This window comes from Scyliorhinus torazame, chromosome 20 (assembly GCF_047496885.1).
Source record: "Scyliorhinus torazame isolate Kashiwa2021f chromosome 20, sScyTor2.1, whole genome shotgun sequence".
Classification (NCBI taxonomy): domain Eukaryota; kingdom Metazoa; phylum Chordata; class Chondrichthyes; order Carcharhiniformes; family Scyliorhinidae; genus Scyliorhinus; species Scyliorhinus torazame.
The window spans coordinates 32,860,426-32,886,963 of NC_092726.1; the positions used below are offsets into that span (position 1 = coordinate 32,860,426).

The 26,538-nt window shown below is 46.6% G+C and overlaps 1 protein-coding gene across 1 annotated transcript; it reads right to left on the bottom strand.

The window, feature by feature from the left end:
* Positions 1-7,846: 7,846 nt before the first annotated feature.
* LOC140397082 (probable G-protein coupled receptor 139) lies at positions 7,847-19,557 on the bottom strand. Its single transcript, XM_072486115.1, has 4 exons — positions 19,498-19,557; positions 19,235-19,388; positions 14,062-14,181; positions 7,847-8,757 (listed from the first exon to the last, which is right to left on the bottom strand). Exons 1-4 carry the CDS (start codon positions 19,555-19,557, stop codon positions 7,847-7,849), a joined length of 1,245 nt encoding a protein of 414 aa, XP_072342216.1.
* Positions 19,558-26,538: the final 6,981 nt, after the last annotated feature.

Consider the following 26,538-nt stretch of genomic DNA (forward strand, 5'->3'; position numbering starts at 1 on the left):
AAGGAGGTGGGCGGCCGTCTCATCTCCCCCGCAGCCTCTCCAAGGGCGGCGTGTGGCGGCGCTGAGACTTCGGGTGTACGTGAAGGACCTGACAAGGAAGGCCCTTTTCACCACCAGTCAACTAATCATAAAGAGATTTAAGAAGGCCGGTGTGAAGCCGAAAATAGAGAAGTGGACATTGCTTCCAAGCTCAGGAAAGGACTTACTTCTGATTCAGGGTAGGCGTCAAAGGCCTGCACCTGTGGAGTGGAAGTTGAACGTGATTACCGATCCAGCGGCCCCAAATATACTTCATAATTGAAATGCTTTTTAGGAATGGTAAACTGTTGTTGTACATTTATCCCCAATCTTTCCATAGTGTGACACCCTTACAAACCCTACTCAAAAGCACCAGAGATAGTATTGGAAAGAGTATCAGAAAGAAGCCTTTGAACTAGTTAAATTAGCCGTACAAACATACTGTCCCTGGCTCCATTGTGACCCATCAAATTAGATGGCGCGGCATTGCCCGTTCCTGAGACTAAGTTTTGACGCTGGTGCAGGATTCGTGGAGTTCTGCAACAGCAAAGGTGGAGCCGCACCTGGACTGATTCCTCGACTGTTAAGGGGCTAGCACCAGTGCTGTGTGGAACATAATCCATTCCAATAAGAAATGGTGCCAAAGGCTGACAACTGCAGCTGCATATACACAGTTCACTCTCCACACACGGCATCCCAGTCAACAAGATGGCAGCGCAGAGAGTGGCACCCCATTTCCCAGATGCCAAGCTCGGAAAGGAGACTGCCAACCGCCACCGTTCGCCGTGTCTCAGCGCAGGTGGCAGTGGCCATGAGCGCCACGGGCAACACAATGCGGATCGGTCCGCAGAACCCTAAAAAACTGCACGACCTTTTCAGGGCGGCCAGGATGAGTACGCAACCCTGTGCCCTAGCTCTAACCCCGTCCCACACATTCGTAACCCGATACCTCCCTATCCAGAAGACGTCCGAACCACATGGCGGCACCCGTACCAGTCGCCACGGCCTGAAGCCCTGGCCACAGAGGCCACCACCTACCCACCCTCTGGACTGTCTAACACTGTAATTTATGTTTCGCCATCTCCCCTTACAGGAAAAGGCCCCCCATAACCACCAGGAGCGGCAGGCGGGTTTTGGTTTCTGGAATGGACGGTCCCCTCGATTATGAAGATGCAGTCATAGAGCCAGTGACTAAATGAGGGGTTGTGGACGAGCATCCAGCACCTGCAGGCGCAGTGGGAGGATCCCAACCACGTGCCGGAGCAGGAGGTGGTGCCGACCATGCGTGCCAAGGGTTTTGGCTATGGATCAGCATGTCCAAGGCCTGGGGCATTCTGTGCAGGTGCTGGCCGAGGCTCAGGACAGGGTTGCCACCACACAGCCAGCCATGTGCCATAGCCATCTGGAAATGTACGGCACTCCTGAACGTGGCCCAGTCACGTCAGGTCATGGATGGGAACGTCGGCGGCATTGCCCACATGCAGGACTACGTGGCATAAACATAGAGGAACGTGGCCCAGTCCCAGAGGGAGATGGCAGAGTCATTGGTTGATGTGACACAGGCCCAGACGGTGGAGGCACAGTCAATGGGTGATGTGGCGCAGTCCCAGACGGTGATGGTCCACACCTTGAGCTCCATGGCTGCCAGCATGCAGACTCTGGTCGAGACAAGAGTGGGCCTGAAGAACTGGCAGTGCCACGTGGCTGGGAACCCTCAGGGGATAGCTCTGCTTGCACCTTGGTCCCAAGAAGTAGGCCGGGGGCCACCGGGCACCCAGAAGGAGGAGGAAGTGATGAGGCCTGTGCTGGTGTCTCACGCAGGGGACGTGTCGGAACACGGCAGCACCTCGGACTCCCCCGCTCCAGTCGCTGGCGTATCTGGTGGGCAGTGGGTAGAACACGGCGGCACCAAGCCACCTGGGACACCCAAGCAGCAGGCGGGCCCAGTCAGGCCCGGTCGCCCCAGAAGACGGCCGCCTCAGGTCGCAGTGCGGGAATCGCAGCAGGGCGTCTCCACTCCTGCTGTGCCGTCTGGGGAAACCAGCTAGACGTGGAGTTAGGGCCTGTACGCCAGAAAGTTAGTCACCAGTTAAGTCGGCACGGATTTAGGGCATAACATAGTTAAAGGGACTAGGGCACGTATCAGTAAATATTTGTGTAAATTAAAAACCTGTAAACACTGTTGCAAGCTGCCTCAGATAGGTGTGCGGGGTGGTCTGGCCGGAGCGAGAGTGCGGAGGGTGGTTGGAATGGGAGGTATATCCCACCCCAGGGATCCGATGGGACATTGTGATAGAATGACCAGCTCACTATACAATGTGCTGAAAGCGCATTTATCTGGATAGGGGCTGACACAGGATTACCTACTTTGCTCCGAATCTAAGGAATTGCTCTGGAAAGCTGCATGCTTCTGGAGTTGATGAGCAAGGAGACAGATGGCCTTCTCTCCATGTTCATGGAAAACGCCTCTAGAACTCGTAACTGGTGCGCCGCTTTGATCATAATGACCAACTCAAATTTCAGTTGCAAGCTTTTTGTGTCCTTTAATAATACTGGCGTATGGGCAGCAGATTGGCCGATAATGTCCAAGATGGAGTCCACCAGCCTATGTCGTTACAATGTGACCTTTATATGAGATAATTCCGCCCCACCCCCTCCTCAAGACAGCCTTCCAGGTTTCCCATTGTGACGACGCAGAAATTGACACTGTTTTGTTGAGTTTGATAAAGTCTGTTACAGCAGCAGAGAATCGCTGACAGAATTTGTCAGCAGACAATAAGGTGGTGTCCAGTCTGCTGGGCGGGCGCTCAGGAGGAGCAAAATCAAATTAAAATTCAACAAGATGAGGAGTATGGCCCGAGACGACAATTGCCGAGTGTTCAGCTGCTCTTACTGAGAGGAGGAGGAATTTCAACAACAAAAATAATTTCGCGAGTTGACATGATGAACATGGGGAAAAAAACCTTTAGTGTTTGGATTCAGAAAACGTCACGGGTCAAAACCTCCAGTCGCATCCATGAAAGAGCTCAGTACTCCGGACATCACAGTTTGGAGCTGAGACTTGGACATGGCGTGGCCCATTTTATAGTCTAAGGCACAGTTTAAACCTCCTATCAGAATGATCTGATTTGAGTCTAAATCGGGAGGGCGTTCACCGGGAGTTTACGAAGCTCGGATCGTCCCAATTGGGGACATGCATATTCACCAAAATAACCGGAGTGTTGCCCAGCGAAGCAGACAATAATATAGTGACCATAGGGGTCATCCCTAATCCATGAGGGAATACATTGTGTATTTTCTTAGGGATTAGCATTGCCGTTTTGGGTACAGAGGGATACGGCACTAGGATTTGCTGAGGACTTTGGCAAAGTGTGGTATCATGGAATCAAAGAATCTAGAGAGCAGAAGGAGGCCATTCGACCCATCGTGTCTGCACCGGGTCTTGAAAAGAGCACACTACTGAAGGACCACACCTCCACTCCTTTATCCCCGTAACCTAACCTTACCTTTTTGGGCACTAAATGCAAGTTAGCATGGCCAATCCATCTAAACTGCACGTCTTTGGACTGTGGGAGGAAACTGGTGCCCCGTGGAAACCCACGTCCATATGGGGAGAACGCGCAGATTCCGCACAAACAGTGACCCAAGACGGGAATCGAACCTGGGACCCTTTAAATGTTTTTGGAACGCCCTAATCAAGGGCGACCGATCAAGCCCTAAATATCTGTCGCTCTCGGGGATAACGACGCTGCTTCAACTTTCATGGAGCAGGCGGGGCGAGTGGACCCATGGAGATTATTGCATCCACATGATCAGGAATTCTCGTTTTCTCACATGTGCATAAGGTTTACTCAAAGATAGACTATTTTTTGTTTGATATGTGTCGGCTCCTGGGGGGGGGGGGGGGTCAGAAAAGTGGAATATTCGGAGAGAGTTATCACTGATCAAACACCACATTGGCCAGACCTTGAGCAGGGGACAGGGGGGAAAGACAGCGTTTGTTAGGAGAGATCCTGGAAACAGACGGCTGCTACTCGGAAGCTCCAACCACGGAACTGTTGGCAACCACAAAGCGCTCCAGGTGCACACTGACCTGGTATCCATTGCAAAGTCAGTGAAACAGCTATGATACGCGAGAAACATAGTGTATGGGGAGAAGGCAGATTGGCGGACTAGCTGAGACGATAGGCGGTATTTCGGAGTATTATGCTGCTCAGGATATCGAGGAGTGGTTTCGTGTCAGCATCTACAGAAGTCAATGCGCCATTTCTGCTTGCTACAGGAGTCTGCATAGGTCGGAACCACCGGAGGGGGTGTCCGATACGACGGAGATTCTGGACAGGTTGTAATGCGCGACATTAGAAGAGAAGAGGTGGGAGGAACTGGAGGCCCCGTCTGAACGTGGTCCACCCGCCTTCCTCAACCCCGGAGCCAGAGGTGCATATAGCTGTGTATGCAGAGAAAATACTCGACAGAGTGGAGTGTAAGTACCACATTGGGATACTTGGGAAGTTTGGGACGGAGCAGAAATTAATTTCCTGGGTGCGGCTGCTGTATAACAACGCCACGGCTAACATTCGCACCAATGCAACAAGATCGGGATACTTCCCTCTGAGCAGGGGTGCAAGGAAGGAATGTCCATTCTCGCTGCTCCATTTTGCTCTGGCGATAGAACATCTGGTGATCGCCATAAGGCCTTCTGGTGGATGGAGGGGCATTAATTGGGTTGGGAGAACATCGGGTGTTGCTCTATGCTGACGACCTGCTCCTTAATGTCACTGATCCGGTCTCCTGTACAGATGTAACCGTGAGACTGCTGAGGAGCTTTGGCTCCGTCTCGGGCTATAACTTTAACCTGGGGAAAAGTGAATACTTCCCGGTTAATCTCCCAGAGAGGGGAGCCAATCTTGGGCTGTTACCCAATCGCGGGCCAGAGGTAGCTTCCGATATCTTGGCATCCAATGACATATGGTCGGCATGGGTTTCATAAGTTTAACTTTCTAACTTTGTCAGACAAGCTGAGATTCGTATTGCATAGATGGAGTAGCTACAGTTATCCCTGGCGGGCATAGCTCAATCTATCAAGATGAACATTGTGCCGACGTTTCTATTTATGTCCAAATGTCGTCCTATTTTTTTCCTTATGTCGCTCTTTGCCAGGGTGAACAAGTTAGTGAATTTATTTATATCACTGGGCAGGGCGCTTCGAATTCACAGGATGTGAGCCCCGAGGGGCCGACAGTCAGGGGTTTAATTCTAAATATCCTTGTGTATTACTGGGCGGTCAACGTGGAGAAGGTATTGGGGTGGCACACAGAATCGGACACCACATGGGGAGGATGGAAGGAAGTTCGTGTAAAGAGTAGACTCTCTGCACCCTAGTAACGACACCACTCCCACTCTCTCGAACGAAAAATGCATCAAACTCAGTGGTGACCTCCACCTTGTAGATAGTGAGGCAACTCAAACACCATTACAAGCTGCGTGCCATGTCATTACTGGCTCCTATAAATGGTAAATATTTGTTTGTGCCCTCGGGTTTGGATGCAACCTTTAAGGCCGGGGGGGGGGGGGGGGGGGGGGGAGCTATCGTGGTTTACAGGCCTGTTTTTTGTTGGAAGGTCTAGCAGTTGGGAGGAGTTCTCGGTAAAACTCCAACTAACAGGGTCACACTTATTCCCATATTTGCAACTGCACGACTTAGTTTGCGGGGTTTGCTCTGCGTTCCCCTTGGTGATATGGCCCCCACTGTTGGAAGAAATCTTACAGTTGGCAAGAACTAAAGCGGGAATATATTTAATATCGATGGGCGGGTGATATCATTGTAATCTATGTCGCTTGATCGGTTGAATGCAAATTGAGAGGAGTTGGGGCCCATCTTAGATGAGGTTGTGTGGAATGAAGCCCTCTGCCGCGTCAATTCCACATCATCCTGCGCGTGGCTCAGCCTCATCCAACATAAGGTGGTTCGTAGAGTTCGTCTAACCACAGGTAGGATGAGTGGATTATTTGATGGAGTGGAGGAGAGGTGCGAGCGCTAACCATACTCACATGTCTGGCCTTGTCCAAAAATGGTGACATTTTGGGTCTCCTTCAGCACCATGTCAGCGATTCTTAGCATTGACCTGGAGCCTTGTCCATTGGTGGCCTTTTCAGAGTGAAGGACTTGCTGGTGCTGTAGATGGGGGTGAAGGCGGCTCCACTCGCCTTTTCCGCTCTATACGAGGCGAGTTCTGCTGCAATGGATTGCGTCCGATCCGCCCAGCGCCTCGTATTGGTTGGGTGACTTTAGGGACTTTTTAAACTGGGAAAAGTTCAAGTACGTCGTAAGTGGATCGGTAGAGGGATTCTATCTGATATTACAGCCAATTGTCCCTTACTTTATCCATTTAATTACCATCCCCTGTGGGGTTGGCAGTGGTGCGGGAGACAGCGTATATAGGTGGGGTCAGTTGTGATAAGCGAGGGATGGTTTTGGTTTTAGCCTTTGTTGTGTATTTTCCATATCTCTGATTTCTTGTGTTTTTAACACTACACTTGCACCAGGCTTGAACAATTTTCATTGTTTTGTTGGAGCTCACATCGTGTTTGTTAAATATAAAATATTGAATAAAATATTATTTTTGAAAAAACGAACTGCTGTCGAGGTTGGCTAAATTTATGTTTAATTGAATATTCAAGTGAATTTCTGCGAAAGTTTAATTATTGCTATGCAAATTTCACAATGAATGATAAATGAATTCTGACTGTCAGCATTGCAGTGGGGTAAGGCAGCACGGTGGCACAGTGGGTTAGCCCTGTTGCCTCACGGCGCCGAGGTCCCAGGTTCGATCCCGGCTCTGGGTCACTGTCCGTGTGGACTTTGCACATTCTCCCCGTGTTTGCGTGAGTTTTACCCCCACAACCCAATGATGTGCATAGTCGGTGGATTGGCCATGCTAAATTGCCCCTTAATTGAAAAAATTGAATTGGATACTCTGAATTTATAAAGAGAAAAGCATCGCAGTGGGATGAGTATATGGAAGGATTCCTCACAGTTTGGAGGGCATTGAAGATGTCGGTCCGGAGGAAAGGAGGCACATGTTGGTGATGAGTGAACGGTTCATTTTTTCTGCAGGAGAGCTACATTGTATAGAGAAAGGACCATGAGTAATCGAGGCTATCATAGGAACGAGGAATGGAGTCGGATCCCTCGATATGAGCAGCTTCCAAGCTGCGGTGGAATGTTTATTGGCTCCAGTGTGGGTACCAGACATGTTCATTTGTCCTGGACCTTGGCTACCCTGCACCATATGGGTCAGAAAGAGAGGGACGGCAGCGACAATGTGCATGTGTGAGTGCGTGTGTGTGTGTGTGTTTGTGTGTGTGTGTGTGGTTGGGGGGGGGGGGCGGTGGAGAGAGGAAACGGGCTCAATAACATTCCCCAAGAATACATTCAGTAATATATCATAGCATCAGTAAGACTGCGAACACCGACACCTGTTCCTTGTTCAGGTGTGTGATGCTGAGAATCCAACAGTGGAGGCTCATTCCAGATTGTGTGGCAGCTGGTTCCCCTCCTGTCCAGAATGACATGTTCTCATTCTCCTTCTGCCCCCTTTTGATCCCATTCTCCTGCCGTTACCAATTTTCAGAAAGTGCATCCCTCTCTTAATAATAATAGTTATCTACACTCTCCGAATAGAACCACGTTATATAAGCCTATCTGTCACAATGATAAATATATCATTGTGACAGATAGGCTTATATAACGTGGTTCTATTCGGAGAGTGTAGATAACTATTCCATTCATGGATTGCATACAGCGAGACCCGCCTCTGGACTAATCTCAGCCGTTATGTTTATTGATTAATTGAATAATTGATGTTACCGGATATTTCACCACACTTTTGACCTGCTCTCTGAACTTGGACTGGGTCGCCCCATAAATAAAGGTGTTTGTGCAGCAACTTAAATTCTGCAGCATGTATCCCGCTTGTTGAAATATATATTCAGAATCGCTGTAATCCTGGGGATCTATCCCCGTGATGTTATAATATAAAAATTCTATAACATACAACAACCACAGAAGTATGAAGCTGCCAGATATGGTGAAGAGTAAAATCATAGACTTCCGCCTGCTCTCCATCTCCGGGTCACAGTGATTCTCTGACTTAATCTCACCCCTAAGACCCTTCCGCACTCTACTGGCCACGATAATGTGTCTGACTGTCAGAGAGTTGAGCAACAAAATTAAAGCGAATGGGAGCAATGGGGTTAAAACGATCAGAAGCCAGTCAAACATCACCCACCCAGGCTCAGTATAATAACTTGGCTTAACAGCACAGAACCAAGGTACATTATCGACAATCTTTCCAGGTTCATATATAAAGTATAAGGGGATACTTTTCACACAGAACAGAAAGCAAGTTGTTGATAGAATAACAGCCGAGGTTTTCTTGGTGCAATATTTCCTTTTTAGTTTCTGGCAACAAATGGCTACAAATCGATCCATGGAGAAAGTGACAGTGAACCAGACAGAACAGTCTGTGGCTGCACTAGTGAGGACAATGGTAACACTACACACAGGTGTTATGTCCAGCAAATTACGGGGGAAATAATAATAATTGATCTGATAGAATATGACCTCAGTCACAATGACCAGTAGATCCGCTGTCGCCATGGCCACCAGATAGCGAGTGGTGCAAGTGCAGAGCCCGCACTTTCCGCGGGAAAGTATCACGATCGCCAGTAAATTGACTGGAAGAGAGAGGGAAAGCAAAAGACTGAGCATCAGGTTCAGACATATGGGTAGGATTATAGCAACAAGAAAGTGTGTGCTGAGGACGATACACGGGTTAACATGAACGTAAAATGATTCATAATTTTTATTTTATGAATTCCAATCAGGTGAGCCAGGTTTCCCCATTGGGTCCCATATAATCAACCAACGAAGCACAGAAAGCGGATGGGGACCGGCCCCATTTCCCCCGCCATTCATCACACTCTTCCTGGGATTGGCCGCTGGAAGGGATCGGACTCGGCTCCCGCATTATTGGAATCGCCCAAGATCAACGCCCACATACCCACTCCAAGATGGAAGCATCTGGAACCTGCCTCTGAAAGGGAACTAACCCCCAGCATCAGGGTCCCTCCAGAATCAGATGCTTCTCCGTTTATGTCTACCCAATCTCAACATGTGCTCATCCTTCTCAGGTCCGATCATCCTCCCACAGTCCGGTCCAATTCCAACAGTGTCAATTCGCCGGGATTGAATACATTCCAGGCGATGATACGTCAGTGGGTCGGTGGAGGCGACCCCAGGATCGTCGCTTCCCCTGGAGAAGACTTCTCTGCATGGAATCCACATTCCTTAATTGAACCTCACATGGGACCTCCGCCGGGAGGAGACGCCGTTGAAGATCAGACCCACTTCCGAAGGGAAACACAGGTTAAAATCAGCCCCTTGCTCTGTTACCAAATCCGACTCTGGTTCAGAAAATCCTCCGGACCACACCGTTTACCTGCTGTCATGTCACCTCCCCAACCTCCAACACGGATCCAATGCAGAACCAGACACACTGAGGGCATGTTCACAACTCTGTTGTTTGATGTGACTCTTCCATTCCCAACTCAAAACTTAGCCAACACTCAGGTTTTGTCCGTCTATCCCCCGGGTGCAGAGATAACGCGCTCTCTGAAGTGTTACACAGAAGAACACAGAGGTAGCAGAGGAGCATGGGAAAGAGGAACCAACTCTCAAGGCCCAGGAATCAAAGGAGAATTGTGGGTATGTTCCACGTGTTGATCACCCAATCAAGTGTGTACCAATAGAGAATCCCCCAACTTCATGCAGACTCCCGCAACTCCCAGTGACTCCTGATTGAACTATCCACCGATCCAGGCACGAGACCTACTGCAAACGGGAGCGATGGTTATAAACTGAAACTCGTACTTTCAGTGTTGGAATTCGGCAACCAATAATCTATTTCATCGGAAGATAAGGCGGTGCCCTTCACAAAACTTCATTCTTGGAGTGTAGGGAGGTGAGACAGTGTGTGGGATGTGGAATTAGGGAGACAAGAGTTTGAAACACGATGTCATTCTTGCCAACTGAACAAAGGAATTCAGTAAAGTGGTCTCCCAATCTATGCTTTAATGGCTCTCAACACATGAAGGCAATGGCCTGAGCAGCAAGTACAATTACTCAAGTTGATTGAACTGGTAATGTTTGTGGACCTTTTGAAAGTGAAAGTGAGGGAGGTAGAAGCGGACACGCGATATATCTCCTGCAGCCTCACAGGAAAATGAAGGGGTGAGGATAATGGGTGTGATTTGATGGGTGTGATTGAGAGGTGAATACGCCTATCAAGACCGGCAGTGATACTGCAGCGATGTGAGAACTAGAGAAGTCATACAGTCGTAGAATAGCTAGTCAAGAAGGAGGCCATTCGGCCCATCGACTCTGCACCGCCTCGCTGAAGTGGCCCCACCCGATCCACATAACCCACCTAACCGTTTGGATACAAGGGGAAATTGATCATGGCCAATCCACCTAACCTGCACATCTCTGGACTGTGGTAGGGAAGCGCAGCACCCGAAGGAAACCCACGCAGACACAGCGACACTTACAAACTCCACAAAGACCATGGTCGGAATGGAACCTGGGTCGCTGGCACTGTGAGGCAGCAGTGTTAACCACTGTGCCACAGTGCCGCTCATTCACCTGAGGATGGAGCTGAGCTCCGAAATATAGTGCTTTGAAACAAAGCTGTTGGACTTTAACCTGGTGTTGTCAGACTTCTTACTGTGCTCATCCATTAAAATATTACATTGAAAATGTCAATAACTGCAGACCCGTTAACACAGCGTCAGTGGGAAGGAAATTAATAGAATACTTGTTCAAAAACATAATCGAAATTCATCTCTAAACACTTAAAAGTTATTTAGCACTCATTCGAAAATCCTGGCTTTACTTGTCAAAGTTTATTGAACTAATATTGTAAAGTAGATCAGTATGACGAACGCAAAACGCACTGTTTTTCTAAAGTCCTTTGATATGGTACCACATAGAGATGCAGGACTAAGCTAACACAAGTGGAGTTAGGGGAAATGCAGCAGAATTAATAGGCAGCTGGTTCCAAAAGCAGAAACAGGGGGGTTCCATTTAAGGCTTCTTCTCAGATGTACAGCATGAGAAAGTTATTTTACACAGGGATCAGAGCTGGCATCACTTTTTTAAACTTTATATGAACAACAGGGAAGAGGGAAATAAAGCACAATGTCAACGTTTCCAGACAATCTGAATTGAAGTTTTGGTGAGTACAGAGAAAGAATACCACAAAATAAATGATGAGTTTAATAATGTATGACGAGGCAGGGTGGACATTATAGTGGTAACGACATTTCAGGATAACTAAACATTAGGTGCTGTATTTATAGGCACAGCAAGTTTGGCAAATAATTCTAGGATATTAAGGGTCTGATTGGTTTTCCTCACTAGAGAATTGGCATTAATAACACATGACGAAGAAAGGAAAACACATCGAGCTAAGATTTTAAACAGTATCAGAATTAACATTTACACCAGAAAACTGCGAAGAAATGATCATCTACAAGAAGAGAGGGGCTAACAAGCTTCCCTTCATATTCAACGGCACCACCTTCGCTGAAATACTGTGGCCACTAAAATCAATTAAGTGCTGGGAATTTGGCAGCGAGTTACTCACCTCCTGTCCTCCCAAAGCATGTTCACCATCTACAAGGCACAAGTCAAAAGTGGCAACACTCTCTTGGAAATGCTCTACTCACAACAACACTGTGACCAAAGAACAAAGAACAATACAGCATAGGAGCAGGCTCTTCGGCCCTCCAAGCCTGTTCCGGTCATGATAACACCCTTGACCAAATCCCTCAGCACTTCCTTGTGCCGTATCCCTCTGCATCCATTGTATCAATGTATTTGTCAAGATGCCTTTTAAACACCGTTAATATATCTGCTTTCACAACGCCTCCTGACAACGCGTTCAAGGCGCTCACCACTATCTGTGGAAGCATGATACTATCCATAATCATGTGGAGCATTGGTTCACTCACCATCCATTAAATTATTGCTGACTTCCTGCACTGCCAACGCAAAATGGCTGAAGATTGTAACATCGACATCATTCAATGCTGCAACTAAATAAGAATCAGTTGACAGCACATCCCAAACTCACGGGTTCCAGCACTTAGAAGGACAAGTGCAGCAGATGCACGAGTAACACCGCCACCTGCTGGCTCCCTCCTTGTGTCACATCATCTTGACTTAGAACTCGATCGCCGTTCCTTTAGTTCCATGGATTTAAAATCCTGTAAGTGAACCCATGGATTGCAGCTGTTCAAGAAAGCTACTCACCGCCACCTTCTGAAGGCCAGAGGATATCGACATCCAAATTCAGTGAAAAAGGAAATGTCAAAAAACACAGAAACTTGGTTATGCAACAGTGTTGATGGATTACAGACCGTTCTCAATATTACAATCCAAATGATAATCATAAGAAGTTGTATCCATTTCAACCAGTTTGATTCGACAATGGAGAGGAGTCGAAGTTTTTTTATTCCCGTTTGTGACCCCAAACTCACTACACTTCTATACTCACAGATCCTTGCAGTAATACGTGGTGATTTGCATCAACAGTTTTCTTGAGATTAATAACATTTTGGTGAGTGAACCACATTGAGTTCTATTCTATATTGAGAGAATCATTCAGGATCTCCAGTACCTGGTCACTGGGGTTCGGAGCCCTACTTTGGTGAGTGACCCACATTCAGTACAATTCTACACAGATACCCCATGCAATGCATGGTGACTGGGGGAAGGTACATAACTACAGTTAGATTTAGATTATTGTCACGTCTACCGAGGTACAGTTAAAAGTATTGTTCTGTTTACCGTCCAGTCAGATTGTAACATGCATGAAAACCATAGGACACACAATAGACACAATGTTAATAAATAGATAGATTCATCGGGTGAAGCATCCGGAGTGTCGTGCTACACATTCGAGAAGATGCGTGAGAGATCAGTTCAGTCCATAACAGGGTCATTTAGGAGTCTGGTAACAGCGGGGAAGAAGCTGTTTTTGAATCTGTGAGTGCGTGTTCTCAGACTTCTTTATCTCCTGTCCGTGGGAAGAGGTTGGAAGAGAGAATAACCCGGGTGGGAGGGCTCTTTGATTTTGCTGCCCGCTTTCCCGAGGTGCAGGCAGAGTCAATGGACGGGAGGCGGGTTTGTGTGATGCACTGGGCGGTGATCACGACAGTGATACACAGACAGTATTATTTTGAAATGATGGATGTGCACATAGCACTTTAGAGCCAGGGTCCCAGGTTCGATTCCCCGCTGGGTCTCTGTCTGTGCGGAGTCTGCACGTTTTCCCCTGTGTCTGCGTGAGTTTCCTCCAAGTGCCACCGTTTTCTCCCACAGTCCAAAGATGTGCAGATCAGGTGGATTGGCCATGCTAAAACACATGCACCTTAGTATCCACAATATGCAGATTAGGTGTGGTTAGGGAAATAGGGGGAGGGAGTGAGCCTAGGTAGGATGCACTTTCGGAGTATTGATGCGGACTCGATTTGCCGAATGGCCTCCTCTTTACTACAGGTTTGCGATTGATACTTACTCGTGCGATATTTGTCCAATGGCCTCCTCTTTACTGTAGTGTTGCTATAGATACATACTGGTAAGAGATTTGTCCAATGGCCTCCTCTTTACTGGGTTGCTATAGATACTTACTGGTACTAGATTTGCTGTCCCGAGGGCTAATTCAAAATTGCACAATATCCCAAGAAAATTACTAGTCAGATACTTCAGAGAGCCATTGAGTTTATTATCAACTGGCGAACAGAATACATTCGCATTTAAAACCAATTCGAGAGATGTGACATCAAAATGTTAATTACTAATCGAATGCCTGAATAACGGTGCGAACGACATAGGCTGGTACCATTAAAGTCACAGAGTAAAACACAGAGGGAAGCTCACAACCAGAATTGAAGAACTGCAATCAGTATATCACTTACCAGGAACACCAATGGTGGCAAGGATCACATAATATATTTGATCAATAATTCCAAATATATCACGCATCTTTGTGTGAATTGATCCGTCTCCTCCTGCTGCCGACAATCTTGGGTATTCACCTTTAATTGTCAAAGCCCTTAATATATATCATGCGGCAAGTCCACAGGGACATTGAGGTTGCAACATTATTGAAATTGTTATTATTAATTTCAACATCTGAACAGGTATGACATTGACTTCAATCCGTGCTGTGACAACATATTTTTATTGCATTGAGTGAATGACTGTTCCAAGGACTGAATAACTCTGATCATATCAGTTAACTTATAAAATGCAACTTTTTCTCCCAGAAATGCGATTTTTCCTTTCAAAAGCCCACAGTCCCATATCCAGATCTCATCTTGTTTCACTGAGATGTCCTTCACTCGGCTCTGAATATTCGGTAATGACATTCGAAGTGTTAGCGGCCTTCTCTCTGGGTTGTGCTATTATAGTCTGGGATTTATGTCTTTGAACGTGAGAATTCAGTCATTCTCATAAAGTCGTTTATCTGTGACTATTTATTTCAGATGATAATAATCTTTATTGCTACAAGTAGGCGTACATTGACACTGCAATTAAGCTACTGTGAAAAGCCCCTAGTCGCCACATTCCGGTGCCTGTTCGGGTACACTGAGGGAAAATTCATAATAACCAATTCACCGAAGAAGCTCGTCTTTTGAGACTTGTTGGCGGAAAGTGGAGCACCCGGAGGAAACCCACGCAGATATGGGGAGAAAGTGCAGACTCGCCAGACAATGACCCAAGCCAAGAATCGAACCTCGGATAGTGCTAACAACTGTGCTACGGTGCGATGTAAACTCATACAAAATCTGGAACTGATTCAACACCATAAACGTGTTGATTGAAAGTGACATTGGTCTTGGTAACTGGACCTGTTTTTTGTTCTGGTTAATTGAATTGATAATTGGTTGTTCCTTTAAATCAGTGGGATTTGATTTTTGAATTTGTCGTAATTCTTGCGTAAGTTTGATGCATTTTCTTTGGCCTTTTTATTTCTTTTTGCACTGTGGCGAATTCAGTGATATTTAGGGCATCCATTTTAAAAATAGTTGTGATGATTTGTTTCAGTTATTTCAGTATATCATTGTAGTATATTACCGGGATCAATTTCAATTGCCGTTTGGTCTCACCTTGAGTGATATTTGCTGTGTCCAGTTTAAAGCAATGTTTCCTGAGACATACTTGGCCAGTGATTGCTATTTCTTACTATCCACTCTGTCCATGCCACTGATAATCTTGTAGACATCTCTCAGATCGCCTCTCGGCCTCCGTCGTTCGAGTGAGCATAGACCGATTTATCTAACATCTTCTCATTCCTAATGCCTTCCATACGGGGCAACATCCTGGATAATCGCTTCTGTACCATCTCCAAAGCATCCACATCCTTCTGGTAGTGTGGCAACCAAAATCGTACAAATATTCCAAATGAGTCCTAAAGCAGGCCCTGTGCAGCTGCAACATGACTTGCTAATTGTTATAGTCAATGCCCCCCCCCCCCCCCCCCCCCCCCACCGATGAGGGGCAGCATGCCCTCTGCCTTCTTGACCACCTTATCCACGTGCGTTGTCACTTTCAGTGATCGGTGAACGTGCACGGCCACATCTTTCTGCCTGGCAGTACTCACAAGAGTTCCACTGTTCTATTGTGTAATTGCTACATTGGACCTTCAAAAGTGCATTACCTTATACTTGATCGGATTAGACTCCATCTGCCATTTCTCCACCCAAGTTTATGTCATGCTGTACGCTCTGACAATCCCCTTTACTGTCCGCAACTCCACCGATTTCAATGTCACCTGCAAACTTACTAATCAGACCAGTTACATTTTATTCCAAATGGTTTATACGACTGCACGAACAACAAAGGCCCCAGAACTGATCCCTGTGGAATGCCGTCAGTCACAGCCTTCCATTCAGAAAAACACCTTTCTATTGCTAATCTTTGTCTTCTGTGCCCAAGTCAGTTCTGTATCCAACTTGGCGGCTCTCCTCTGATCCCATGTGACTTCACCTTTTGTACCAGCCTACCATGAGGCACGTTGTCAAAGGCTTAACTGAAGTCCATGTATCTTCTGCCTTTCCCTCATCTATCGTCTTTGTTACTTCCGCGAGAAACCCAATCAAATTACTTAGGCACGACCTCCCCTTCACAAAACCATGCTTTCCACCACTAATCAGGCCATTTGTTTCGAAATGTGACTAAATCCTGTCTCTCAGAATCTATTCTAATAATTTCCCTACCACCGACGTAAGGCTCATCGGCGTATAATTTCCCACATTATCGCAACTGCCTTTCTCAAAGAAATTGAACAAGATTGGCTACTCTCCAGTCCTTTAGAACTTCAGCTGTAGCCAATGAGGATATAAAGATTACTGCCAAGGCCCCAGATATGTACCCCTGGCCTTCCTCGGTATTCTGTGTAGATGCCATGAGGCCCTGGGAACTGATCTAAGTTAATGCTTTTTAAGGTGCCCAACACATCCTCTTTATTAATAGCAACATGACTCAGAATATCTACATCCTCTCCGATGCTGCTCATCCATCAAGTCCTTCGCTATGGTGAACACTGAGGCAAAGGGTTCATTTGGAATCTCGCCGATTTCCTCTGATTTCATACATAGATTTCTTCTAATATCTTTGAATGGACCAAACCTTACTCTGTCTACCTACTTGCTCTTTACATGTGTATAAAATGATTTAGGAGGTCTTTGATCCTAGGGCAGCACGGTTGTATAGTGTTAACACAGTTGCTTCACAGCTCCAGGCTCCCAGGTTAGTTTCCCGGCTTGGGTCACTGTCTGTGCGGAGTCTGCACGTTCGCCCCGTGTCTGAGTGGGTTTCCTCCGGGTTCTCCGGCTTCCCTCCACAGTCAAAAGATGTAAAGACTATGCTAAATTGTCCTTAGTATCCGAAAAAGGTTAGATGGGGTTACGACGATAAGGTGGAGGTGTGGGGATAGGTTGGTGGTGTGGGCTAAGGTGGAGTGGTCTTTCGATGGGCCGGTGTAGACTTGATGGGCCGCATGGTCTCCTTCTGCACTGTAAATTCTATGATTCTATGATATTTGACAACGACATTTCATGGCCCTATTGAGCCTTCCTAACACCTACTTTAAGTTCCTTCCTACTTCCTTTATATTATTTATATTCTGCAAGGGTTTCAACTGCCCTTACCCCATTTAGACCTTACGCATGCTACCTTTTTCTTTTTGGCAAAGTTCATAATATCCCTCGTTATCCAAGGCCCCATATACTTGCTGCTTTTATCTTTCATCTTCACAGGTACAAACCGGTCCTGAATGTTAATCAACTGACAATTGAAAGCCTCCCATGAGCCGGATGTTGATTCTCCCTCAAAGAGCCCTTCATCGCCCTGCCACATTAGTATAAACCCACCCCAACAGCGCTTGTAAACAACTCCCCTGGGACAATGATTCCAGTATGTCCATGTGTTAACCGTCCGATTTGCAATACCCTCCTCTCCCAGAACCAATTCCAATAACCCCACAATCTGAATTCGTCCCTCCTGCACTATCACTCAAGCCACACATCCATCATATCTGACTAGCACATGCACGGATAGCAATCCTGAGATTAGTACTTTTGGGCGCCTCATTTTTAGTTTATCTCCTAAGTCCCTAAACACAGCATGTATTACCTGATCGCGTTTTTAAAATAACTAAATCGTTGTTGCCTATATGCACCACGGCAGCTGGCTATTGACCCTCCCTCTTCAGATTGTCCTTCAGCCAGTCTGAGACACCCAGGACCCTTGCACCCGGGAGGAAACATACCTTCCTGGAGTCTCGCTTGCGTCCGCAGAAACGCCTGTTTCCTCTCCTCACAATCTAATCCCCTATCACTAAAGCTCTACCTCTCTTTGGCATGCCCTCTTGAGCAGCTGAGCCAGCCACGGTGCCATGAACCTGGCTTCTGCTGCCTTCCCCTGGTGAGCCATCTCCTTCAACGATACCAAAACGGCAGACCTGTTTTGGAGAGAGATGTCATCAGGGGACACGCCCCTCCAACTCATCCTCTGGCTGGTGGTGACCCATTTCCTATCACCCGCAGTACTCTTTATCTGAGCTGTGTCCAACTCGCTAAACTTGCTATCCACGACGTCCTCAGCATCGTGGATGCTCCAATGTGAGTCCACCCGCAGCTCCAGAGGCTTCAAGAGGTCTAACAAGAGCTGCAGCTGGACACACTTTGTACACAAAAGAGCCAGGGACAGTGGACGTGCCCCTGAACTGCCACATCGCACACGAGAACCATGACGGGTCTGGGATCTCCTGCCATATCTAAACCTTTAAGTTAAATTACAGCAACAACAATGCCAAGCGAAAAATGAAAGGAAAAACTACTTACCTGTCACCAGCCAATGACTTAACTGCTGGTCAAGAAGACTGAGCCCGGCTTGCTACTCTCTACTAAGTGTGAGAAGAAGAAAAAACACAAAACAAAACTCTTACCTTACAAAGTATAGCTCAGAATGTACTCGGGTGAGCCTAGGAATGAAAGGGTTATGGATGTGAGTCACCCGGTTTATCGTGAACGACTGACTTTCTCTGACTGCGCTCCGGATTTCACCTGCTCAGCTCGCTCCCGATATGAAGGGCTTCTCATCTGCAGCAGGTCAAGGCCACCCTCTGGAAATTTGAGTGTAACAAACCAAGGGTTAAAACGCCACCCATCCTCGAATTTCCACCGAGCTTCAAATTCGCGGCTCCCAAACTCACTCTTCAATATGCCTCACTCTGTCTGTATCCGCTGGCTCACTGGGAGTGATTACTGTGTAAATTGCAAGTCCTCCATATTTGCAAAAACTGTTGCCTTATCCTATTTCATAATACAGTTTCATGTGTGCTTTCTTCATCGACGGTCTGCTCGGAAGCAAATGTACCTCACTTGATACAACTATGCGAATGAAAATATTCACTCCGGCAATATTCCAATGTATCTCCACTGTTTTCAGTGACTTCAGGTCACTATCCCCAAACCTGAAACTGTGAAACTTTCAAATTTCTCAACCTTGTTACGATTTTCAGCATTCAAAGAGTCCAGGTGACATGTTAACCAGTCAATCCACACACAGTTGATGTGCAGCTACTGATCAATACGGCATAATTGAAGGATTCTGCAACCAACACTTTCATTATCTGAGTAAAACTGCTCGTTAATGGGACCATGCCTTCTTTCTGGTCATTATCAATTGCCTCTTCCGACTTTTCCATGTCACATTTAGCTTCAAACACTATTATAACCTGTTGAAAGCATAATGAAATTGAGTGTCACACCGAAAACATCGATTTATCATTCCTTGGGCATTTCAGGTGATCATTTTCCTATTAATATTCTCCATGTCATTCCTACTGTTCTTGGTACTAAATGCGTTTCAGTCCTCATAATTTCGAGGTCCGAATCTCCTTCCATACTCTCGGAATCTGTTTGTAACTACGATCTCGCCATCCTGTGAATAGTGTATCTTCTCCAGTCTGTTGCATTGTTGGCTGACTCATTTGTGTCATAAGAACCATCGAATTGAATGTTTCCCCAGAAACTTTGTTAAGGCCTCTATCGAATGAGGTGTCATTATCTTAAACTAACTCCTGTCAAAACCTGGAGCCTAACCATACTGGTCACTGCAGCACAGTCCAGTACTGCTTCTTCCCCCAAAATACTTATTTTTCTTTGAACGCACTACATATAGAACTCTATCATCACAACAAGTACCACCTGCAATCCTTTACATGTCAGTGTCTATTATTGTATACTTTGCATCAACTTGATAAGTTATTGGAATGTTTCCTAATCCACTCCGAACAGGGAGGTTTTGCTTCACTAATTTGATCGGGTTTTCGAGGGAAAGGCAGTAGATGTTGTATACATGGACTTCAATAAAGCCTGTTACAAGGTACCGCCTGGCAGACTGGTACAAGAGGTGGTCACATGTGATCAGAGGAGAGCTTACAAGTTGGATACACAGCTGCCTTGGTCACAGAGGACAGTGCGTAGCAGTAGAAGGGTGGTTTTCTGTATGTAAGGCTGAGACAAGCGGCGTTTCACAGGGACCAGTTCTGGGATCTTTGCTGTTGTTAGTGTATATAAATGATTTGGAGGAAAATGGAGCTGGTCTCATTAGTTAGTTTGCAGACAACACAGGCATTGGTGGATTTGCGGATAGTGAAGAGGATTGTCAGACGATACAGTAAGATATAAACTGGTTGGAGTCTTGGCAAGGGAAATGCCAGATGGAATTTAATCTGGACAGGTTTGAGATAATGCACTTTGGAAGGTCAAATGCATGTGCGAATTACTGAGTAATGGTAGAATTCGTGCGACTATTGACAGGCAGAAAGATCTGGGAATGCATCTCCGCCGATCACTGAAAGTGGCAACATGTGGATACGGCGGTCAAGAAGGCATCCAGCATTCTGGCCTTCATTGGTCGGGGCGTTGAATATAAAAATTGGCAAGTCATGTTGCAGCTGTACAGGATCTTAGTTAGGCCTCATTTGTGTACAGCTCTGGTCGCCACACTACCAGAAGGACATGGATGCTTTGGGGAGGGTACACAAACAGTTTACTAGGATGTTGCCTGGTATGGAGGGCATTAGATATGAGGAGAGGTGAGATAAGCCCGATCTGTTCTCAGTGGAACGGCGGAGGTTGAGAGGCGTTGTGATAGATGTTTAGAAAGGCGGGTGGGGGGGGTTGAGGCGGGAGGAACTGTAGATCGATCCAGAGTGCGGCGAAATGTTTATAGGGTCAATTAAATGAAATTAAATGAAAGACAAAAGAAATCTCTCTTTACAATAAAGTAAATTCACGCAGGGAATAAAAATGTGATGTATCGATACAATTGTTTATAAATATGAGAAATGCAGTGCTAAGAAAAAGATTCGTAACAAAACCCTGAGCTGTACGAGATCTGTGTGTCCCAGTCCACTCTATTGAACACTTCCAGATATAGTCTAGAGCAATATTCCACTGTCCCATTCCAACCTGGTGCTCCAGAGAACAGATTCACCTATCCTGCAGCCGAACATGTCTGTGTTTTATTTCACAACCACTGTTCACACCCACTGACCCAAGCTGCATGTCAGAAGCCAATCTCTCTGTGCCATTCCTCCTGGATTGTTCCGAAATCGCACGTCAGAATCGCCTGCAAGTTAAAATCTTTCATAGAATTATATAATCCCGACAGTGCAGAAGGGAGGACATTTAGCCCATCGAGTCTGCCATAGCCTTTGGAATGAGCACCCTATATAAGCCCGCGCCTCCACCCTATCCCCGTTCCCCCACCCAAACCAACCTTTTGGACACTAAGGGGTAAAGAATCATGGCCAATCCACCCAACATGCACACCTTTGGACTGTGGGCGGAATCCATAGCAACCAGAGGAAACCGTGCCAGAGAATGTGCAAACTCCACACGGACAAACACCGAGGCTGTAATTGAACCCGGGTGGATGGCGCTCTGAGGCAAGCGTGCAAACCACGGTGGCACTGGACTGCAGCCGGCTGGATTCACCGTGTAGGACAATGTCTGGGATCTCTGACAGTCTTTTTCTTGGTTATGTTAATTCTCCTCCTTTTTCACATTTTCTCCCAAATTTACACCCAACAACAATAAACAATAATCAGTAACAAATATTTCAATCCCCATAACAATAACAACGATCCCATCCTCTCACCAACCCCCAAACATTAGCCCGCATGTTTACACAAACGAATGACAAAAATGATTCAGGGATTACCCATAGTCACCCTTAATACATACAGCCCCCCTCCCCCAACCCTCCCCCCCCTCCCCCAACTAATGTTCGATGTTATCCAGTTCTTGAAAATGAATGATGAATAATACCCGTGACTTGTGGAAACCGGCCGTCCATCCTCTCAGTTTCAAACTTAACCTTCTCATGAGTCAAGAATTCCAACAGGTCCCCCCGCCACGCCAGGGCACAGGGTGGAGAGGCTGCTCTCCAACCCATCAGGATCCGCCTTTGGGCGATCAACGAGGCGATATCTGCCTCTGCAACCGTTTCCAACCCTGGCAGATCCGACACCCCTAATATGGCCTCCTGGGGACGAGGGTCCAGTTTCACATGCATCAACTTGGAAATTACCCTAAAAACCTCGTTCCAGTAATCCTCTAGCTTTGGATAGGACCAAAACATATGACGTGATTAACGCCCCCCCCCTCACCCCCCCCCCCCCACCCACCACCCCGCAACGCTCACACACATATTCTACTTCTTCAAAGAATAGGCCCATCCTCGCCCGCGTGAGGCGTGCTCTATATACCACCTTCAGCTGTATCAGCCCTAACCTCGCACATGAGGTAAAGGCATTTACTCTCCTGAGCAACTCACACCAGACCCCCTCCTCGATAACCTCTCCCAACTCTTCCTCCCACTTTGCTTTGATCACGTCCAGTGGGGCCTTATCCTCTTCCAAAATAGCTCCGTACATCGTTGACACTGCCCCCTTCTCCAGTCGCCTTGCCGTCAGCACCTCCTCCAGCAATGTGGAAGCCGGTTCCTCCGGGAAGTTCTGTATCTCCTTTATGGTAAAATCTCGAACCTGCATGTATCTAAACATGTCTCCCTGCTCCAACCCGTACTTCGCTTCCAGCTCCTTCAATCCAGCAAACCGATCCCGAAGAAACAAATCTTTTGGCGTCTTAATCCGCTTCTCTTCCCATTTCCGGTAATTTCCATCGCACCTCCCTTGCTCAAATCTGTGGTCCCCCCAATCGGTTCTCTTTCTTTTTTTACATAGAAAGATGTATTTTTTTAAATTCAGAGTACTGAATTCTTTTTTCCAATTTCGCGTAGCCAATCCACCTACATCAAATTTTGAATTGTGGGAGTGAGACCCACGCAGACACGGGGAGAATGTGCAAACTCCACACGGACAGTGATCCAGGGCTGTGATGGAAGCTGGGTCGTCGGCATCATGAGGCAATGTCGAAAGGGAATTTAGAAAGGAAATTAGGAGAGCAAAAATGGGACATGAAACGATACTGGTAGGCAAAATGAAGGAAAATCCTAAATTGCTTTAAAAGTATATTAGGGGTAAAAGGTTAACTATAGGGAATGCGTAGGGCCAATGAAGGACCACAGCAATAATTTGTGTGTGGAGCCGGAGGGTGTATTCAGGATACTTAGGGAATACGTTGTGTTCGTGGTCACTCTGAGAAGGGCAGCGTGGATATAGGGACTAGGGAGAAGGACTGCAATAAAATTAAAGCGATCAACTGAAATTGAGAGGAGTTCCTGACTGGTCTGGTAGGCTTAAAAGTGGACAAATCTCCAGGCCAGATGAAATTTATCCCAGGCTGCTCAGTGAGGGAAGGGAGGAAGTACCAGGGGCGCTGGCAATAATTTTCAATTCCTCTCAGGCCACTGGAGCGGTGTCAGAGGACTGGAGGGTAGCCAATATGGTACCTTTATTCACAAAAGGAGGAGGGCTAAACCAGGAAACTACAGACCAGTCAGTCTAACCTCAGTGGTGGGGAAACTTTTTGATGCAATCCTGAGGGACTCAGTTAATCTGCATTGCGATAGGCAGAGGTTAATCAAGCACAGTCAGCATGGTTTTCTTCAGGGAACGTGATAACTGACCATCCTGATTGAATTTTTCAAAGAGGTGACCAGGTGTGTCGATGAGGGCAATGCATTTGACGTATTCTACGTGGACTTCAGCAAAGTTTTTGATAAGATTCCACATGGGATGGCGAAGGTAGGAGCACATGGGATCACGGGGAATTTGGCAAATTGGATCCAGAATTTGCTAAGTGGCAGGAAACAGACAGTGATGGTCGAGGGGTGTTTTTTCTGACTGGAAGCGTGTGACAATGGGGTCCCGCAGTGATCGATGATGGGGACCGTGTTGTTTGTGGTTTACATTAATGTTTGACTATGAATGTAGTAGGGTTCTGGAATCCACAATATAGCACGAATGTCATAGAAATGGAAACGGTTGAGAGGAGATTGACGAGGCTGATGCCTGGGCTGGAGAGTTTATAGTTATCAAGAGAGATTGAATAGACTTGGAGTGTTTTTCTTGGCGCACAGGAGACTGAGGGGGGACACAGAACATAGAGCTGCATTCTTGTGGCATATAACTCGGCTAATTTATTTTCTCTCCACAGATGCTGCCTGACATGTGTTATCACATTTTCCATTACAGTATCTGAAGAGTTGTGTATGGTGCTGCACATTGTGCAATTATCAGCGAGATTATGATGGAGGGAAGGTCATTGATGAAGCGGTTGTAGATGGTTTGGAGACAGAGGCGACATGAGAAATTGTTTTTAATATCGTCAGTGACTATTGCCGGGAATATACTGCCTGATATTGAAGTGGAAGTACATTCTATCATGGACATCAAGAGATAATTTAATGGAATCTCTTTGAATACCTACAGGGCATACAAATCCTGGAAAATGGAATTAGAATGGTTAGACGTTCGTTTTTTTTACCAGTGCAATGGGCCGAGGGGCCTTTTCTGTGCTGCATGCTTCTATGACTCCAATTACAGAAGGAAGTGCTTTGGCCCATTGAGTCTACACCAACCCTCTGAAAGTGCACCGTACCAGCCACACCGCCCTATCCCCATAACCCCGTAACCTAACCTGCACATCCCTGGGCACTTTACCATGGAACAATTTACCATGGCCAATCCACCGAACCTGAACGGACGTCTGATTGCCGTGCTGTACCTGTTCGGGGACTGTTAGTGGGAGAGAGATTAAAAGACCAAAGGTGCCATATGATCTTAACCTGATGTCTCTCTTCCTGAGAATAATTCCACGCCGGATTGCAATGCGTGCCACCAGAATCAAAACCAGGTTAGAGTTTGTCAAACATAACTCTGGCGTTGGGCAGCGTGGCTCTTGCACATCGGCTGTGATTTGTGTTTGCAATCTCTGTTATACTGTGGGTGATGGGCAATGTCCAATCTGAGGATAAACGTCTACTTTGTGAGGAGGACATTTCACCGTGGACAGCGTGGATTCAACGTGGAGCTGGACAATGGCCATCGTTGAGATTGAGCTGAAGCTCAGTCAATGTGCGCTTGTTTAGTCAGTAAAGATGCTGCCATTGTCCAGTCTCTGTTTCAGGGAATTGTTGTCAATCTCCTGCTCCATCCAATCACATCCAATCTGGACAATGGGCTGCAGGAGCCGACGCCACAACCACATCCTGCGGATGGCGGCTAACTTGAGTTGCTCGGTGTGACGGACGGCGGCCATCTTGAGTTGCCAGGGGAGACGTTTTGAGTAAGGCTATGGTCCGTGCGCTGCCGTCTGGGGGAAAGCCCATGCGCACATGCGCACAGGCAGCTCTGTTCGAATATTTAATTTGTATCTGATTATTATGATTACTCGCATCCTTTCCCGTCAGACTTCTGCTCCCCACTCGGTTCTGGAGCTCGGTTCTGTAATCATTGACTCCTTCAATCAGGTTGAATATCAGTTGAATGCGCAAATATGCAGGGTAGGTAGAAATTTACCTGCCACCATCTCTGTAAGATCTGAAATAGTATCTGAAATACCCACACATATCGACCATGCAATGATAGATCCAAGGATCTTAGATATTGCACAATGATTTCCGTAACAGAAACATCTAAACAACGTCTCATCATTTTTCCCAATAATAGAAATTAATTAAGAATCAACGGTTCCTTGTGATTCTCCACAAACCTCTGGATGCTGTGAAATGTTTGCAGTTTGTTGGAATGGTTCATGCAGTTGAAACTGTATGAATTTAAACTAAAATTGAAAATGCTGCCGCACAACATGTACCAATAATTCTCCACGCTCAAACTCAATGATATCACTTCGCAATCGATCCACCTTCCTGTCCCGGCATTACTTCGTCGACAACGATTAAAGTATGTCATTCTAACTGTCCTTTGTTCGTAATTAACCAAAATAACAAACACCTGTGCCTCTCAGCTCCTGTTTTTGCTGACTATGACGATGTTGAGACTGAAACCATTGACTCTCAGGGTGGACACTTGCTGCTGGATCCTGGGTCTGATGATCTCCTCACATTGGGAAAGTTCGGCGGTGACCTCCACAATCTGGGTAAGCCTTTGATTCTTCTGCTTCTTTGACAATCGCTCTGTACCGTCGCTTATTTTCTCCAACTTTGCTGAGAAAGGCTCTGGGATGAATGATGAGCCCAATAGACGACCTGAAGATTTTGCTGCATCTGGGGCACCCAGCGCATGGTGGGCTGGGTAAGCAAGCTGCTTAACAGGAGGATCATTCACTCTTCACAATTCAAATTCCGCTTTGCGCGTTTCCTCGAAGAGTCTTGATGTGCTTCATGCCATTGGCAGTGACCCATCTATATTCTTAGGTTGTCTAATTCCATTGGTAATCGTACATGTTTGA

What these genes read in the sequence shown, in the direction of transcription:
- LOC140397082 (XM_072486115.1), bottom strand. Translation starts at nt 19,557, where the DNA reads ATGGAAGGAGATTCGGACCTCGAAATTATGAGGACTGAAACGCATTTA. An exon ending in CAATTATGCCGTATTGATCA is followed by an intron (nt 14,182 to 19,234) that starts GTAGCTGCACAT and finishes TGACAATTAAAG; the next exon opens with GTGAATACCCAAGATTGTCG. An exon ending in TGCCACCATTGGTGTTCCTG is followed by an intron (nt 8,758 to 14,061) that starts GTAAGTGATATA and finishes TCTCTCTTCCAG; the next exon opens with TCAATTTACTGGCGATCGTG.